Raw genomic sequence first — 17,990 nt, forward strand, 5'->3', positions numbered from 1 at the left:
GGGTGTTGTGTCGAACTCAGCACCCCTATTTTTCCCATCAGTGTAGTGCTTTTATATCGTTCTCAACAAGATAAAATTACAAATATTAAAGTTATGAATTTGTTATAATAAAAAGTCAAAATAACATGTATTTTATAATACAATTTATTAAATATTTTATACATTTGACAGTTTTCTATTAGGGTATTTCTTTTAAAATATAGCCTGTCTTTTTCTTTTTTTTTCTTTACTGGTTGTTTTAAAAATGTAATGTTTGCATACATAATTAAATAAATATTATACATATAATATGATTCATACTGTAAAAATAATTGACTTACCATTAAGAACAATACAGATACATTACAGAAATGCACACATATACATCTCAGTAGCCATTAAAACTTTAAATATATAAATAATAAAACCTATAACGTGATGATAACGCCAGAAAAACACTACACCGAAGGGAAAAACAGGGGGAACAGACTTCGACACAACAGGGGGCTTTAGAAAAGAGCCCAGCTCCCCTTTTGCACCTGCACTCACTCTTGTATTCACTGTAAAAAGTGAAACATTGGATTAACATAATAAAATAGAAGTAACCATTCACAATAAAGATTTTACATTGACATAATGTTCAGAAACCATTCAGTTCAAACAAATTTTTTGCATTTCATTCAAACCATTTTCTGAATCTGGTGTAAATCAATATTTTAGATTGGCTTAAATAAAAAAAATGGTTTTAAACAGACTTGATCTAAATTGAGTTTTCTTCAATCTAAAATATGTATTCATTGCAAATAATATGAAAGGCTTCATAATAGCCATAATCTAACATTTTAAAATTCTCTCAATATATATACACACATTAAAATGAGTCATAGAAACGTTCTTTTAAATATTTATTAAATCTTTTTTTTAAAAAATCACTGTTTTACAGACTTTTTTGGCAAAACAAACAGACAGTTCAAGTAATCAGTTCATTTCAAGTTGAATTTCATATGTAGCAGTACAAAAATATATCAACATAAGAACAAGAATAAGAACAAATACCTACACTACAAAAAATTGCTGTAAAAAAACGGGAAATTTTGGACAGTAATTTACTGTTTCTCATAAATACAGTTGAATACTGTAAATAAACATTAACATGACAAGCAGAATAATAACAGCAAGCTACTGTTCAGTCTTACGGGATAATACAGTATTTTTTGGTCTGGTCAGGCATGTCAGACATGTGACGAACTCATCTGCAACCACGAGTCAAACTGATTTAACTACACTGTTTTTCTGCATTTTATTATACGAGAAGGAAGCAGAATTAAAGACTATCTATTTTCACTCCGATTGTGACCCTACCAGCACTGAGATGGACTACGAATTCACATGTTTTTCCTCCTCGCCTGTATATCAAGGTAAGCACAAACTGAACAGAGTGAAATAATTGACAAAATGTTATATTTGCTTATTTTTGAGATATTTCTAAAAACAATTTAATTGATTTTGGCATATTTAGGGCTGATTGTTAAACAAATTGGCAACGAGCTATATAAGTTAAATACAAATAAAGATGCTAATGTTAATTTGCAATCTAATCAAATGTCTGACTGACGTGTGATTATCTATTGATATTTTTTAAAATCTACATGAGGTATTGGGCTCTGTATCACCATTTGTTTGTATCTTTTTTCAATGTGTGCACTTTTAATCTTTGTACAGCATCATGAATGTGTTAGCATTTAGCCTAGTCCCGTTCATTCCTATGGCTCCAAACAGGGATGAATTTAGAAGCCACCAAACACTTGCATGTTTTTTCCTATTTAAAGACTGTTACATGAGTAGTTACACGAGTAAGTATGGTGGCACAAAATAAAACCTTTGTTTGGAGCCGTTGGAATGGTTGGGGCTGGGCTGGGCGCTGGCACGTTCACGAGGCGCTGTGCAAGGATGAAGTGCACGCATTGAAAAAAGATAGGACTGTATTAATTCGTCTAAGTTGAGGTAAGAACATAGTAAAATATTGAAAACAGCTAGTCCAAGGCTGATACTGCTGGGTAAGTGTAACAGTAAGGTATGGAGTATAGAACAATAAAACAGTAGGCCTATAGAAAAGTCTTTCAGTCTGTCTAAAAAATCTCTTTCTGAAATTAATATCATTAGCTTTTCTAAGTAATGGATTTGCAGCTGTATAATATCTGATAGTTTTTTGGGACATTAACTATAATTGTTGTCTGCATCAGTTGCTGGTGATGAAGTCAAATTTGGAGGTTGGATGATCAGCAGTGAAAACAACATCATGTGTGAAGGCAAGATGAAGCTGCGAGGACACTGGAGTTTGTTCAAAGGTAAATCCTCTATAGCTGTTCAAGAATGTCACATTGCGTTAAATTAGTGTCTCTTTCTTTTTTGTAAATTGACTTTGATTGCATTAGGTCTTTAAAATAGTGAGTCGAAGTTTAAGCTAGCATGTGCATATAGACATAACACTGGGTTTATGCCAAATTTGTTATCATGCTACATGTTTTTGAATAAAGTATTTCTTTCTCATTACTGCCAGAATATTTATACTGTGAATGCAGTTGGTTTTATCTGTCTTCATTGCAATTAATCTTTACTTTTCTCATTGTACTTTGTAGATGCTTAATTGGTGTGAACCCTAAGAGGGGAACAAAAGCCAGGCAGGTGAAGGTGTCCGAGAAGACAGGAAAGCTTGTCCAGAAAAATGCAGCAATGGAGTGCAGAGTGGCCACCCTCATCAGAAACCTCATGGACTTTGAGTGGGGCTTTCACATTGTATTCTGCAATGTTGTGATATTTATGTGACATCACAGCATTATGTTTTATTCAGCCCAGCCTCATTGGTGAGGCAGAAACTGACATTTAAGAATGCACTGAATTTTATTATATTTAATAAAAAAAGTGTTTTATCATCATCCTTTGTTTGAGTATTTTTTTGCAAGCAATTTAAGTGTTTATTTTAAAATTACATTTTAACAATGCTAGAAAAATCACATTCTACAGTATAAATTACAGCAGGAACCCTAAAATAACAGTATAATGCAACCAAGCATCTGACAGTATTATACTGTGCAGCTCCCTTTTTTTACAGTACCATCCCGTAATATTTGTACAGTAAAAAACTGTTGTTGTAAATTACAGTAAGTAATCTGTTAAATTACAACTTTATGCTGGCAAATCTAGCTGCCAGTATATTACTGTAATTTAACAGTGAAATTTTTTACAGTGTAATGTAAATCAAATACAAAACATAGATATTTCCACATACAGTAAAGAACAAACAACGATACTATTACGATAGTCATCGTAACTTTAAAACATATAAAATCCACGTTCATTTTGGCATTGAGCGCCCGGAGCAGAGCCAGTATGACAAAGTTTCTCCGAGCGGGAAACTCAGCGTATCACATATTGAGGTAATTCGTTTAACGTTAATTGTCAGCAGAGAAATGCAAAATACTCAAGTCATGAATACAAATGTAAACGCTATACCGCTAATGTAAAAAGTTACGTTATAGTAATTTCTAATCTGCGTGTCTGTTTATTAAAATTATATGACGTTAACTTAAGTATTTAAATGCTGAATGAGTTTCCCCATTACATTATGCTAGGTCATGCTAGCCTGTAAACCTGGCTATAGCCTATAGGTAAAACGGTGCCAGTCACCTTATAAAAACTAAACAAGTCACCTTATAAAAATTATAGTGTTAGTGCTGAACGCAGACGTGTAATTATTGTTAATTCCTCCTTACCTGACAAACGTGTCCTGTTCGCGCTGTTAAGCAGATAACCGTCCATCACAACTTCTGCGTTAGGTCTCTCCCAGAACTCTCTCGCGTTTTCAGCTGTGCGCATGCGCAAACCGTGCTTAATCTAATAAAGTCGTTTGATCGAATGTAAAATATTAATTTCATTGTTATGTTATAATATTATATTGTATCAATCTAAGAAAATAGTTTGATCGAATGTATCATTTGAATTTCATTGTTGTTATAATTTTATATTGTATCAATCTTAGAAAATAGTTTGATTGAATGTATAACTTGAATTTCATTGTTATGTTATAATTTTATATTGTTTCAGTCTAAGAAAATAGTTTGATTGAATGTATAATTTAAATTTCATTGTTGTGTTATAATTTCATATTGTATCAATCTAAGAAAATATTTTGATTGAATGGATAATTTGAATTTCATTGTTATGTTATAATTTTATATTGTATCAATCTAAGACAATAGATTGAAAGACACATACAAATTACAAAATGTAATTTTACTTAATCTAATAATTTTAGGCTATTGGAATGAAAAAAATCTATCAAATGAAATACAGCAATGTTTTACTTTTTACAGTGTTAAATAAAGATTTATATGATTGTAAAGTAAGATAAAGTTTATGGGGCAGTTTCCCGGAAAGGGATTAGACTAGTCCTAGACTAAAATAAATGTAAGAGCTGTCCAAACTGAAAACAACTTGCAATGCCATATTTTAAAATACACCAGTGCCCTTTGTTTTGCTTCAAAATGCACACAAGTAATGTATTTAGTAAGGCATGTTTGTTAAAACTAGTTATATTTCCTAATTAAACTAAGGCCTAGTCCTGTCTTAAAATAATTCCTGTAACCGCCCCTATAATCTTTAAATATAATTTCTTGCCGTTTTTTTATGTGCCCCTCTGGTAAAACACTGGCTCCTACTTGGCCCCCCTACTGAAATTTGTCTAGAACCGCCACTGTAGCGGTGTGTGATGGGTTATTACATGCTGGTCATCGGGTGCTGATATGGGTTAAGGACTAATGTAAACACCCCAGAGAGGTGCACCCTGGACATGACTTTCGTTAAGAATTAGATTTAGCTTGATAAAGAGAGCGTAGACAGGTTTTGATATTATTCAATGTAGTTATTGTCAAAAATCTACAGCTTTTAATTGGGTTGTTGATGAAAAGAGGATAATTGTTGTTTATTTAGCCATCTACTTTATTTCTTTATCCATGTGCATATGTCTTAAGTCATATTGTTTTCAACATACCCGAAAACATTAGAGTTGCTTGTTTGAAGCACGTTTCGATTGCTTCGATTGTCTGATTGCATTTGTTATCGATACTCTGATAGTTTCTGACTTTTGAAATTTTTTTTCCATATTTTTACATGGTGTGGTCATCGTCCTGTGACACATAAAATTTTGCAGTTTTAATAAATAAGATGCTTAAATGCGTAATACGGTATTATGTGGGCTGTCTTTGGGAACTTCATTATTTAAGCATCTTATTACTAAATAATACCATAAAATGGCATAGAATTCACACGTACTGTAGTGGTTTTTCAACTGCTTTTTCCTATTTTCAAACTATTTTTGTTCTGGTTTAGGGTTAGATTTGATGTTTGCGTTAAGATGTCACTTTAAGTATTCGTTTATACAAATTTTTTTCAGATTTTTTTAATATTTTCTAAATTTTAAACCATTGTCGCCTGGCGTTAGGGTTAGAGTTAGGTTGGGTAAGGACCACTGATCTATATAAATGACTGGATTGCGCATAGAACGCTTGACGTAACTGCGTGAGGTGAAGCCAGCGCAGAGTTCGAGCCGCCATCTTGGTATACCCAACCGGCAAAGAGCGTCATTGACTTCCATTCAAAATCATGATCAAAATTTACCCCCTTTACAGCGTATCAGTTACACAAGGTTAATTTTTAGGATATGTGTACGTTAATTATTTGTTAATTCTGGTGTTATTTGCAATGTTAATGTTTTAATCGGGCAGGATAATGGATTTACAAAAAACCGTTAAGGTGAGTGTGTGTGTAGCATTTGTTAATGACACGGGTATAAATAAAGTTTTTTTTGACATTCAGCTACACGGTGACGGTCAGCGTTATTTCTCTAAATAAGTTCAGGTAACTTGTAAGTTTAGATAACATAATTACAAAACTAGCAAATTATTGCATGCACATACGGTACAAAGTATGATTATTTATTTAGATTTCAGAACGAGCACGTTTATTGTCATTAATACTAAATATGCTGCGGTCTGTCTGCTGATCTGATACTGTAATGAAGATGAATGTATAATAACTGTTTAAAACGCAAAATGTACAACTTTCAGTAAATAACTATTTACATGCTTTGGACGTTTGTGTTGTAATAATGTACAGGGTAACTTCACATATAAAAACGAAGACGAATAAAGTGATGTTTTATCATTAAAACCTGACAACGTCCATTGATTTAATAGAACGTTTGGGTATACCAACATGGCGGCGCGGTGGCTTCACAAGTGTGACGTCATGCGCAATCCAGTCATTTATATAGATCAGTGGTAAGGACATAATTTTATGTAAATCTAACCTTAAACTGAAGCGACAATGCTAAGAAAATAGAAAAAACAGTTGAGTAACCAATACAAGACAATGACACGTAAACAGAAATTCCTGATACGATCACGGAAAAACTTGGAAATTTGTGACAGTATCACAAAAAAGAATAAAAAAAATTACGTGCATATAGGTACGTAATATGGTGAGACTGGGCTGCTTAAAAAACGTGTTTCTGTAGTGTTTTTATGGTTATTTTTAATTATCCACTAGATGGCGAACTTACCCAATAAAAAAACTGAAGCAAGTTTTTTTTTATTAATTTTACACTACGTGTTTGTTTTGATAATCATTCTGAATCTGATCTCTAACTAAATATCCTTCACAAAAACGCAAATATTTCAACTTTATGCTAATTTTTTTTACATTTTTGAACAAAAATATCCATATTTAAGAGTTTATTAGCAGAGAAAAAAATATTGATAGGATCACATTTTTTTCTATTTTGTTTGTTTGTTTATTGTTTGTTTGAAAGCAAAGGGTCTGTTCTTTCATTTGATATATTATATATATATATATATATATATATATATATATATATATATATATTTGATATGTATGTTTATATATTTTTAAAGGAAATTTTCCTTAACGCATTTTGTGAAACTTTTGTAAAAATCACAAAAAATACTGGCGGGCAACTTAAAAAAAAGGCTGGCGGGGAATGAGTTAATGATGTTATGAAGGAATGAAACAATGGGAGATGTTGTTTTAACCATCCAGAGACACATAAAATTCGCTAGTCATGTTCACGGATAAAGAAATGAATTTATTAGTTTTGATCATATTATTTTATGTCATCGTATTTAATTAATTTAATTGCTAAAACAACGTTATTTTGTGTTTTTGGTATAATACAATGTGTTCGCGTGGTTTATGGTTCAAAAAACATTATTTTCCGCATACACTGAAAAAATGATTCATTCAATTTACTCAATTTTTAAGGTAAGTGGTTGCAATTAATTTATTTAAGCTACATTTTTGTAGCTCCAAATGCTCCAGATTTTGTACAAAGCTCATTGATCTGAAAAGCTCTGTGTCGCTGATTCCCCAATCAATCTGTACGTTGTGATTGGCCTAAATACCTCTGACATCAGCCGGAAATTTGACGCTTCTTGACCATGTTTGAAAGATTCGGCCACAATGCAATGCTGACAGGAGTTAACTGGTATTATGATAATGTCGGTCTACATCACCAATCCCAGAAAGTAAACTGTTGCCTACAATCTGTGGGCTTGTTGTAGTCCAAGAAAAGAGATAACTCACGTCATCGTTTACTTTGGGTTTGTACCTTTTGCATATTGTTAACACGTACTAATACACACTTACACACCAAAAGACATGTAAAACCGTGTATCGGACCATAGAAGCTCTTTAATGATTTTAATAAGGAGAATGAAACAATGGGAGATGTCGTTTTTACCATCCAGAGACACATAAAATTCACTAGTCATGTTCACTGATAATGAATTTTGATCACATTATTTTATGCCATCGTAATGAATTAAAGAGGCCCTTCCACATACAACCGTTTTTACTTGTATTTTTTGATATGTGTTAGGTCCATGTGTGTTTGTATTGTGTCGTGAATGTGAAAATTAACTTCCGCCTCCTCTGTCAGCTCTAGCCACTGAAAAGAAATAAGAGGAGAAATCAGGTCAGTTTGAAACTCTTATCAGTGTGACGTGGAACTGATCGAGGTCATTAATATTCATGAGCTCTTCAACTTGAGCCCGCGCCCACATATTACGTGTAGTTGAGTTAGTTTTCATAACAAGTTACAGCAAGGATGGCTAAACGTCAACCGTACCGTAATCGGGCCATTGTTTTTCGTCGAGAGACATCATTCCTATTAAACGAGGGAATCGTAACAGTTGCTACATATTTGGATGTTCAGAAGAACGCTGGATTTGAAGAGAGACTGCGATTAAAAAGCGGATCCGGACAGAATGGCGCAGCTTATGTGAGTAAAGCACTTTAGTACTATGTGTCACTGTAACGGCCGGTGTTTTCTCTTCCGAGGGACGCGAATTCATGCGGCACACACGTTGAAAGGGTTTATGATAAAAGACACGCACGCGTGTGTGCGAGTAAAACACTTTAGTACTTTGTGTCACTATGAGTTCTCTTTAGAGGGACGCGATTCACGCGAATTCATGATGCACACGCATCGAATGTGATAAAAGACGTGTGTGTTTGTGCGTTCGTTACACGTGTGTCGAAAGGGTTTGTGTAAAAGATGTGTGTGTGTGTGTGTGTGTGTGTGCGTGCGTGCGCTGCTACACGCGCATCGAAAAGGTTTACGATAAAAGACACGTGTGAGAGTGTGTGTGTGTGTGTGTGTGTGTGTGTTTGTGTGTGTGTTTTTGTGTGTGGGTTTACGATAAAAGACATGCGTGTGTGTGTCAAAAGGGTTTATGATAAAATATGCGTGTGTAAGAAAGACACTGTGTCTTAAGACACTCACTTAACATTAAACTGATTACACATGAGATTAAATTGAAAGTTAGTTTGAACGAAAAACTGTTATCCAATACCCACTAAACACAGGACGTCGAATAGACGTGCAGATCGTGTCTATATTGGGTCCGTCGGTCCATGACCAATTCTGGACATCTATTCGACGTCCAAACTAGGTCCACTATTTGGACGTCCAACTATGACCCTACTTGAACGTCATATTTACGGGCAACATTTGACGTTTAAACTGGGTAATTTTTTGGACGTCATTTGGACGTCATATTTACGGGCAACATTTGACGTTTAAACTGGGTAATTTTTTGGACGTCATTTGGACGTCATATTTACGGGCAACATTTGACGTTTGAACTGGGTAATTCTTTGGAGGTCATTTGGACGTCTATGACAGGCCTATGTCTGTATTACATGATTAGGCCTATAAAATTTTTTTTATTTACAAATAGCAGCATTATTGTACCAACATGATTAAGAATAGTCTATATTATTTTATACAGTACTGTGTTTTCTGCTTTCTTTATTTATATACAAATTCATCTAAATGTACAATTAAAATCTGTAATTAAATGCGTAGTTCGTTATATTACAATATATGATCATACTAACAATTTAACATGAAAATATTCTCACCTGTTATGCATGCAATAAGTGTGCCTTATATACAAAATTAACATATGGCCTTGTGGCTGAGTGGTTAGCGAGATTGGCTTGTAATCCAGAGATCGGTGGTTCGAAACCCGCGGCCGGCAGGAAATGACGGAAGTATTCGGTGTTGTAATGGATGGGTGAAGTGCAGAGACAATCATTTCTTTTCGCTTTTTTCATGTCTTTTTTCCTTACACGGAGGTCCTACGGATGTACACATTTAGACGTGCAGAAGACGTCGCAAAAAAGACGTCGCCTGGCGTTACAAAAAAACCCCTTTTATGTACCGAATTCGGACGTCCAAAAATTCCATGAAAAAGACGTCATTCTGACGTCACTTTGCGCAGTGGGTAATAGCAGTGGGTGTTTACTTCCAAGTCGTCAATGCAGCCCGCCCATTAAAACGGATCACTTCTCTAACCAGCCTCAAAACCAGGGTACAAAATAGCCTATTACTTATTGCTTTTGATGTTTTTGGATGTAAAAATCATGCAAACATCATGAGTAGACCTCAGACAACACAGTCTAAAACAATAAAAACGCCAGAGGAAGGGCACCTTTAACTTCAAGGCTCAACAGCTGTGTGCTAGATCGCCACTTCCGCATTTGTCCACTCGTATTGCCATATTTTATAAAAGCAGAAACCGAAGTTAACATGGATATTACTTCAGTGATAGGTGCACTGTAAAAAATACTTTGCTGCCTTAAATGTTTTTGTTAAATCAACTCAGATTTATAAGTCATGTCAACAGAGATGAGTTGTCACATCTTATAAAATATAGTTGAGAAAAGTCAACTTAATTTTATAAGTTATAACAACTTTCCTGTAGTTATAACAACTCATCTCTAGTCAAGATAACAATAGTTAGTTGTAATGACTTGTAAATCCAAGTTGATTCAACAAAAAATTTTAAGGCAGCAAAGTATTTTTTTTACAGTGTGACATTATTTAAAATAGGATTTCTCTGGATCCTTGCAACCATTTTTTTTTTTTTGATAATGTAAGTACACAACTGCATGAAATATATCACACTGTGCATGTGGTCCTTGGATATTTTATTACAAAAATCTTACTTATTGTGCATTTAGCTGAATCATTTCTAACACACATCACAGTATTTCGTTTCATTTCGTTTGGATTCATCACTGAGATAACTCATCTGTCTGGCATCATTGATTTGTGTCAGATGTGAACTTTTGAGAACTTGTTGAAAGAAACTCGTAGATGTGAACTTTTCTTCAACCAGTGACCTAAAAGTGGCTGAGTGTTTGAAGCTGTTCTGCTCACAGAGGTCATCTTAGCATTTTGAAATCACAAACTACAGCGATCCATATTCTGCTGTCACAGCGTGCCGAGGAATATTTGCTCCCACATAAATAATGATGAGATCACTTATAGAAATTCTGTGTAAATCTTAAACAAAATAGAAAAACAATGCCAAAAATACCAATAAGAACTGATATGAAGTACTACAATGTATGAAAATGATGTGTCCTGTGGCATCACATTATTAATTTATTCAGAAATATGGGCTCTTTTTACTAATACTGACTCCAAAATTATGGTTTAATATTGTGTCCTTGGTGCACTGGATAGCTGCACAACACACCTGCAGAATACAAAATACAATTCTGTGTGCTTTTCATTTTTTTATGTGTAAGATTGTCACATTAGTGTATTGTTTGTATGATTTTTATGCATAAGACATGGAAATTTGGCAAATGTTTGGCATATGAAATATAAATACACATGCTATCCTAGTTTTGAAGTACTTAACCAATAAATGAAATATTTAACCTCTCCATTATTTAAAATGATATCAGGGCTCATAGCTGTAACTAGCTCTCAAATGCATAGTCACGCAGGCTGATGCTTGCCAATTATTCAGCATTAACGCTACGGTATTATCTGTGCTAATGCTGTTCTGTGTCCCTCTCATATGTGCATATGCATGCATTGAAATCACGATGTGCAATTTACACAATTAATTTAAAATCTGTTCTTATGCATGGGATGAATAATGATGCTGGAAGTCATTACTAGAAACTAATTCCTCTCTGAGTGTCTGAAAGTGAGTTCAGTAGCATTGACACATCACTGGAGGATTTATCACCTGTTACCCAGACGCTTCTTTAATATCATCTGACAAGATCTGAGCGTGTGATTGATGTCTGTTCTCTGTCGGATGTGTGTGCGTCTCAGTCGACCCCAATCACACCTTAAGCCTTAAGGTAAGGTATAGATATTTTTGATATGTAAAGGTGACAAACCAGGAAATTAGAAACATAAATTAATATACAACCGAACCTAAATGTACAGTAAACAATTAAAATTTTTATGTAAATCCTGAAATATCTTAGCAAATCTGCCTGTCTGTTAGTTTGTCCGTCTATCAATCGACCTGTCTTTCTGTCTAACGATCTGTCTTTTTGTCTGTCTCTCGATTGGTCTTTCTGTGTGTTTGTCTGTGTGTCTATCCATTGGTCTGTCTGTCTGTCTGTCTGTCTGTCTATCGATCTGTCTTTTTGTCTGTCTGTCTGTCTATCCGTCAGTCTGTATTCCTGTCTGTCCGTCTGTTTAATGTTCTGTCTATTGACCTGTCTTTCTGTCTGTCTGTCGGTTCTGTGTGTCTTTTTGTCTGTCGGTCTTTCTGTCTGTCTGTCTATCTGTCTATCTATCGGCCTGTCTGTCTGTTTAACGTTTTGTCTATCGACCTGTCTGTCTGTCGGGTCTGTCTGTATTTCTGTCTATTGATCTGTCTTTCTGTCGTTCTGTCTATCTATCCGTCAGTCTGTATTTCTGTCTGTCTATCTGTCTGTCTGTCTGTATAACGTTCTGTCTATGACCTGTCTGTCGGTTCTGTCTGTCTTTTTGTCTGTCACGCTTTCTATCTGTCTATCTATCCATCTGTCTGTTTTTTGTTTGTCTGTCTGTCTGTCTCTCTATCTATCTATCCATTGGTCTATCTATCTGTCTGTCTGTCTGTCTGTCTGTCTGTCTATCAATCTGTCTTTCTGTCTGTCTGTCTATCCATCAGTCTGTATTCCTGTCTGTCCGTCCGTTTAATGTTCTGTCTATTGACCTGTCTTTCTGTCTGTCTGTCGGTTCTGTGTGTCTTTTTGTCTGTCGGTCTTTCTGTCTGTCTATCTATCGGCCTGTCTGTCTGTTTAACGTTTTGTCTATCGACCTGTCTGTCTGTCTGTCGGGTCTGTCTGTATTTCTGTCTATTGATCTGTCTTTCTGTCGGTCTGTCTATCTATCCGTCAGTCTGTATTTCTGTCTGTCTATCTGTCTGTATAACGTTCTGTCTATGACCTGTCTGTCGGTTCTGTCTGTCTTTTTGTCGGTCAGTCTTTCTGTCTGTCTATCTATCCATCTGTCTGTTTTTTGTCTGTCTGTCTCTCTATCTATCTATCTATCCATTGGTATATCTATCTGTCTGTCTGTCTATCCGTCAGTCTGTATTCCTGTCTGTCCGTCTGTTTAATGTTCTGTCTATTGACCTGTCTTTCTGTCTGTCTGTCGGTACTGTGTGTCTTTTTGTCTGTCAGTCTTTCTGTCTGTCTATCTATCCATTGGTCTGTTTTTTGTCTGTCTGTCAATATATCTATCTATCGGCCTGTCTGTCTGTTTAACGTTTTGTCTATCGACCTGTCTGTCGGTCTGTCTGTCGGTTCTGTGTGTCTTTTTGTCTGTCAATCTTTCTGTCTGTCTATCTATCCATTGGTTGGTTTTTAGTCTGTCTGTCAATATATCTATCGGCCTGTCTGTCTGTTTAACGTTTTGTCTATCGACCTGTCTGTCTGTCTGTCTGTCGGGTCTGTCTGTATTTCTATCTATCGATCTGTCTTTCTGTCGGTCTGTCTATCTATCCGTCAGTCTGTATTTCTGTCTGTCTATCTGTCTGTCTGTCTGTCTGTCTGTATAACGTTCTGTCTGTTTTTTTTGTCTGTCTGTCTCTGTATCTATCTATCTATGCATTCGTCTATCTGTCGGTGTGTCTGTCGGTGTGTCTGTCTGTCTGTCTGTCTGTCGGTCTGTCTGTCGGTCTGTCGGTGTGTCTGTTGGTGTGTCTGTCTGTCTGTCTGTCTGTCGGTGTGTCTGTCTTTCTGTCGGTGTGTCTGTCTTTCTGTCGGTGTGTCTGTCTTTCTGTCTATCGATCTGTCTTTCTGTCGGTGTGTCTGTGTGTCTGTCTATCCGTCAGTCTGTATTACTGTCTGTTTGTCTGTTTAACATTCTGTCTATTGACCTGTCTGTCTTTTTGTCGGTTCTGTCTGTCTTTTTGTCGGTCTGTCTTTCTGTCTGTCTGTCTATCCATTGGTCTGTTTTTTGTCTGTCTGTCTCTCTATCTATCCCTCGGTCTGTTTTTGTTGGTCTGTCTGTCTTTCTGTCTACCGATCTGTCTTTCTGTTGATCTGTCTCTCTGTCTATCTATCCGTCAGTCTTTATTTCTGTCTCCCAGTCAGTCTTTCTGTCTATCGGTCTGTAATTTACATTTCTATGCAATTGTCTACACTATTTACTATTTGTAAATATTATAAAAGTCAAAATTGTTCATTGTGTATTTTGTAATGAACACACTGACGTAACCACTGCTAAATGCGCTGAAAAATAGTCACAGTATTGCTAAGCTCACAATAACCCAATAAGGGTGTTAAACAACACAACATGGATTTTATTCTCAACGACTTGAGTTGTAAATAATAGACCCATTATTCTCACTTACACAATTGACTTACATGCATAACATTATTCTGCCTGAAGAATTCAAAAAATTCAGCTCCTTTCTTTGGTTTTGCATTTCAGTAGCATTATAGTTTAGCAGATTAACAGGATTAAACTTTCCTTAAAGCTTAAACTATTTCAGAATCACTATTTACACTACAGATCTAATAGACAAGAGCACACACATTATAATTTTTCTGTTGTTTATTGCCTATGCTTTTCCTTTAGTTCTCATATCACAATAGATATCACAAAGACACCACATATTTAACACTACCGTGCAAAAGTTTAGGGGCACTTATTTATATTTAACAGATAACATGACATTTAAAGATACTTTTCCATTCGTATTATATTGATCCTTGCCAGTTTTGATACCCAAGGGTTCGAGGGTGTATTATTGTTTGTCACAGTGAATCCAAGTTTGCGAAACAGTGAAAGAGCCGCTGTCTGTGGTGAGCTGATTTCCACAACCACACGAGAAAAGCCCTGTTCCTTACAGAACTCTACAGCGGTCTCCACCAGCCAAATTCCCAAACCCTTACGACGCTGAGGAGAGGACACGATCAACTGAAAGATGCCACCCAGAGATCCTGCCTGTTCACAACCGTCATTCCTGTTGCATGATACTCCATCCTGAACACCAACTACAGCCAGCAGCCCGGCCACATTTGATGTCCCGTTCACCTCCGTCTCAGCCACCCAAAAATTACTCGCAGGGCTATCCAGGAAGTTGGCCTGAATGTCGGACATTTCCACATCGAGCCTTCTCTTGAGGTAGGTGTCGTAGAAGTCGTAGCAGCAAAAGTAAATCAAACTGATCCACGCTCCTCCAAAAAGCAAAGCCTGGAGGTAGGAGCTCCCGCCAAGGACATAACCTGCAACAGAGATGCTGAGAGTCACGCCGATGTGATCCGTGTGCATCATGGCTTTGAAGAAGGCTGGATAGATGTGTTCCAGAATCCCAAGGCGGAGGAGAGAGATGACCGCAGACTTGTCTGTAGGCCTGTAAGGTCGTATTAAACACTGCACTGTGAGAGAAGAGGAGGAGATTGAACTTAATGTAGAGCATCAGCAGTATAGGATCACATAATCATTTTAGTCAGAAAAAGTGGTCCTTAGCTGTCACTGGGATGTTAGCTTTTGAGTTGATATTAGTACCTTACAGGTACATACTGGGATCAAAGATTTCATATTATATTATACCTCAAAGATGCATACTGATACCAAATGGTACATAATAGGACATTTAAAAAGGGTACTGCTTGGGATATTTTTTTCCATGTTTTTCTACATGTTTTCCATGTGTCAAACATGAATGTGAAACGTGGCATGAAAAAAGTCCCCACATTTCATATGTGAGCCCATGTATTTTACTTGGAAATTTTCTATGGAAATTACACAAAAAATGTTCCAATATGCTTTTCTCCCGATGGAACTACATGGAGACTTTTGAAAAGTGTCCTGCTTCTGATTTTAGTCCCATTTTTTAGTTGGGAAATTGATATTTAAACACAAAAAGACACAAAAGACTCCTGAACTGTTAAAGAGCAATAGATAAAAATACATCATATGTGATTTTTAAACATTGTAAGAAAGAACACTCTCAGAAAAAAAGGTACAAGAAGGTACAAAAGTTATCACTGGATTGGGACCTTTCAAAAAATAAAATTTTGTACCTCAAAAGTACATATCTTAACCAAAATAATACATATTATGACCTTTTTAAAAGGTACTGACTGGGACCAGTGACGACTTTTGTACCTTAATTTTGAAAACGAATGAAAAAAAGAGAATGAACGAAAGACAACGAAAGATCAGACAAAATAACGAACGAAAGTACGAACATAAGAACAAACGAAACAAGAACAAAAGACCAATAGAAAGACAGAGAAAGAATGAAAAAACAAACAAACGAAAGAAAGAAGAATGAAAGAGCGAACGAAAGAAGAATGAAAGAGAGAACGAAAGGAAGAAAGAGATCAGACGAAAGAAAGAGAACGAACAAAACAAATAGAATGAATGAAAGACCAAACAAAAGATCGAATGAAAGACTGAACAAAGGGACGAAAGAAAGAAAACTAATGAAAGTACGAACAAAAATACGAACATACGATGAAAAAAGAAAGAAAAGAAAGACTGAAAGAAAGAACGAAAGAATAAAAGAAAGCACAAAAAACGAACGAAGGAGAACTTAAGAAAGAGAATGAAAGAAAGAGAATAAACAAAAGACAATGAAAGATCGAACGAAAGTACGAACATAAGAACAAACGAAACAAGACCAAAAGAAAGACAGAGAAAGAATGAACAAACAAACGAACGAAAGAAGAATGAAAGAGAGAATGAAAGAAAGAAAGAGAACAAACGAAAGAAAGAGAATGAACGAAACAAAGAGAATAAATGAAAGATCGAACGAAAGACTGAACAAAAGGACGAAAGAAAGAAAATGAACGAAAGTACTAACAAAAGAACGAACGAAAATACAATTATAAGATGAAAAAAGAAAGAAAAGAAAGACCGAAAGAAAGAATGAAAGAATGAAAGAAAGCACAAACAAACGAATGAAGGAGAACGAATTAAAGAGAACGAAAGAAAGAGAATAGAACAAACAAAAGAAAGAAATAGAACGAAAAAGAGACCAAACGAAAGATCGAACGAAATACTGAAGAAAAGGACAAAAGAAAGAACGAACAAAAGACTGAAAAAAGGACAAAAGAAAGAGCAAACAAAAAAGAACGAGCCAACAAACGAAAGAAAGAAAGACAGAAAGAACGGAAAAACGACGAAAGTACAAACGAATGAACAAACAAAAGAAAGAACGGATGATTAAATGAACGAACAAAAGAACGAACGAAAGTATGAACATAAGAACAAAAAAAGACCAGAAGAAAGAAAGAAAGAAAGAAAGAAAGAAAGAAAGAAAGAAAGAGAACAAAAGAAATAGAACGAAAAAAGAAAACGAACGAAAGACTGAACAAAAGGATAAAAGAACGAACGAACGAAAGAAAGAATGAACGAAAGAATGAACGAAAGAAAGATAGAAAGAACGGAAAAAAGAACGAAAGAAAGAAAAAACAAAAACAAAAAAACGAATGAAAAAACAAACGTATGTTTAATTAAACGTGTCGTTTCAACACATTTCATCACACTTAATTTGAATAAATGAATTTAAACAAAGAAACTGATGCAGATGTCTAAAAACAACTACCATATACAACCTACTGCATTATAATAAGAGCAAGTTTAACATTAACTTAAAGTGACATTCAGTCTTTAAACCCAAAAAATCAAACACCCCTAACTTCATAAATAACAAAAGAGTTGACAGAATTCTCTCACACACACATGCAAATCTATAAACTTAAAAAAACATAAAAAAAATTAACAACACACCAAAACACAAACTATTCCAGTTGTCACATACTAACTGAAAGAGCAGATAATGAACTGACACCTTTAAACAACTTCTCCAACACATTTACACACAGACAAAATACTCAAACTTACTGTTAGTTTTCTGTGACATCTCTGCCTCTCAGACTTTAACACACGCTTCACCCTCCACTGTGTGAACTTTACTCACAGTATATGAGGAGAGCGGCTGCAGCACACACACACACACACACACACACACACACACACACACACACGCACGCACACAATCGTAAACCATCGACATAATGATGTTCTCGTATGCCATGTTGGATCAGACATGGTCCAGAATATCTCAATGACTTATAATACTGTGTTACGCTATTAACCTTTCGTT

General features: G+C 35.4%; 1 protein-coding gene and 1 long non-coding RNA gene across 2 annotated transcripts; one reads left to right on the plus strand and one right to left on the minus strand.

Moving 5' to 3' along the window:
• Positions 1 to 1,768: 1,768 nt before the first annotated feature.
• Positions 1,769 to 2,915, plus strand: LOC141369399 (uncharacterized). The gene is made up of 2 exons (XR_012373073.1): positions 1,769 to 2,327; positions 2,619 to 2,915. It is a non-coding gene; the product is annotated as an uncharacterized lncRNA (long non-coding RNA).
• An 11,299-nt stretch (positions 2,916 to 14,214) lies between these two features.
• On the minus strand, positions 14,215 to 17,784 carry LOC129431332 (N-acetyltransferase 8). The gene is made up of 2 exons (XM_055189178.2): positions 17,729 to 17,784; positions 14,215 to 15,252 (listed from the first exon to the last, which is right to left on the minus strand). The coding sequence occupies exons 1-2, from the start codon at positions 17,745 to 17,747 to the stop codon at positions 14,549 to 14,551; spliced, it is 723 nt and encodes a 240-aa protein (XP_055045153.2). The 5' UTR covers positions 17,748 to 17,784; the 3' UTR covers positions 14,215 to 14,548.
• Between the last annotated feature and the right edge of the window lie 206 nt (positions 17,785 to 17,990).

Source organism: Misgurnus anguillicaudatus, chromosome 13 (assembly GCF_027580225.2).
Source record: "Misgurnus anguillicaudatus chromosome 13, ASM2758022v2, whole genome shotgun sequence".
NCBI lineage: Eukaryota > Metazoa > Chordata > Actinopteri > Cypriniformes > Cobitidae > Misgurnus > Misgurnus anguillicaudatus.